General features: G+C 31.4%; 1 protein-coding gene across 1 annotated transcript; it reads right to left on the bottom strand.

Moving 5' to 3' along the window:
* Nucleotides 1–294: 294 nt before the first annotated feature.
* LOC124629151 (olfactory receptor 5AC2-like) lies at nucleotides 295–1,506 on the bottom strand. Its single transcript, XM_047161874.2, has one exon. The coding sequence runs from the start codon at nucleotides 1,504–1,506 to the stop codon at nucleotides 562–564; it is 945 nt and encodes a 314-aa protein (XP_047017830.1). The 3' UTR covers nucleotides 295–561.
* Between the last annotated feature and the right edge of the window lie 349 nt (nucleotides 1,507–1,855).

The following is a 1,855-nucleotide window of genomic DNA, read 5'->3' as shown; positions in this document are numbered from 1 at the left end:
TTTCAATGGCAAGCTGTTTTTCTGTTCTTTCTTTTTTTTGCTATATAGATCACAAGATTGTAGCACAGTTAATAGTTGCTCAGTGCTATACGTAAACACATACAGTGAAAAGTGGTACATGTTGACAAAATGAACAGTCTTTTTATTACACATATCAAGAAACACAGAAAAGTAAAATCTATAAAAAGAAAAAAAACCAGTTAATTTTGCAGAAATTTGTATGATTGCAAAACAGACAAATCTGATCAGGATTACTGTCTCTAACAACATTTAGATACATTTAAATCTGCAAGATCTCCATTAAACCAACAGCTTTAACAGATGATCTAGTGCATTTGAAGTATTTCACAGATCAATAACAGCATGTTAAAAAGGTCTGAAAGATTAAGATTAGAAGTGTCTCAGATTAATAAACATGGTATTGCCAAAGAAATTCAATTAAAGAGATTTTAGTTGGATTCCTATTTATAAACAGGGGGAGAAACAAAAATTTGGCCACGCTGAAAAATAGAAGACAAAACAGAGGCCAAGGACAGTGTGTGAGAATGTTTTCACTCTGTCTTAATTTCTTAAAGCCATGTTTTTAACACAGAACAATTTCTTAATATGTTTCTTTATTACCTGGCCACTTATCCCATAGATAATTGGATTGAGCAGAGGAGGAAATATCATAAAATATAAAGACATGAAAGTCCGGAAATCATATGGCAAATAACGTGGATTTAGCCGACTTTGTATTATTTCAAAAAAGATTCCAACAAAATAATTCAAAATAGCAAGAAGGTGAGGGGTACATGTTTGGATGGCTTTGGTTTGAGATTCTTTAGAAGAATATATGCAAACACGTAAAATCTGTACATAAGAAAATAAAATCATTAAAACCTGTGGAATCATGAAAATAGCCATGGTAACAAGTCCAATTATGCTGTGTATAGTGATGTCTGTGCAAGATTGCCTTATGAGTTCAAAATTTACACAGTGAGTCTTATCTATAATTTCTCTGCAAAAGGTTAAGCGTATTGTAAGTGACTCATATGCCAGAAAAGTAGCAAATGGATAAGCCCATGCAAAAAATATAAATATCTGAAGCTTTTTTGTTGACATCATAACATGATAGTGAAGTGGGTAACAAATTGCAACATAACGGTCATAGCTCATAAAGGCCAATATAAATAACTCGATAATATTATAAGTGTGTAAACAGAAGATTTGTATGAGACAACATGTTAAAGATATCTGATGCCCGTCAGTAGTAAGATTATATAACAGATGAGGAATCAAACTTGTGCTGCCAAAGATGCCATTACATGACAGATTGCAAATAAAGATATACATTGGATTATGCAATGTTCTTTCAAAATAGATAATGGCAATCAGAAGTGAGTTCAGTATAAAAATTGCAGCATAGAGTAGGAGAAAAATAATAAAGAACAAATGCTTCTGCTTGTCCATTACAAGGAAGCCATCCAAAATGAATGTGGTAACACTCAATGTTTCATTTTGCATTGTGTTTTCCAGCCCTGTTATAAAAGGAAGAGAAATAAATAATAATTATAAAGATGACATTCACAGATTAATATAATTAAATCACATCATCTTTCCACATACAATTTAATACTTTAATACTATCTGTTTCTATACTTTTGTTAACCTAAACATTCAGTGGCCTTCCCCCAAAGGTGCCACGTTCTAAATTGTTGAACACATTTACATGTAAAAAAAAAAAAATTAAATAAAAGCTGAAATTCTGATCTCTCATCTCATATTCATTTTTTGATCTCAAACTCAAATGCCTTCAGTGTACAGCCAAAAAAAAAAACAGAATTGGTGACACTAAGTGATGATTGTTGATTAA

The sequence above is a fragment of the Ictalurus punctatus genome, chromosome 18 (genome assembly GCF_001660625.3).
Source record: "Ictalurus punctatus breed USDA103 chromosome 18, Coco_2.0, whole genome shotgun sequence".
Taxonomy (NCBI): Eukaryota; Metazoa; Chordata; class Actinopteri; order Siluriformes; family Ictaluridae; genus Ictalurus; species Ictalurus punctatus.
This window is presented reverse-complemented; position numbering and strand designations above follow the sequence as displayed.

Bases quoted from the DNA above. Each gene is read 5' to 3' on its own strand.
- LOC124629151 (XM_047161874.2), bottom strand. From the start codon at position 1,506: ATGCAAAATGAAACATTGAGTGTTACCACATTCATTTTGGATGGCTTC.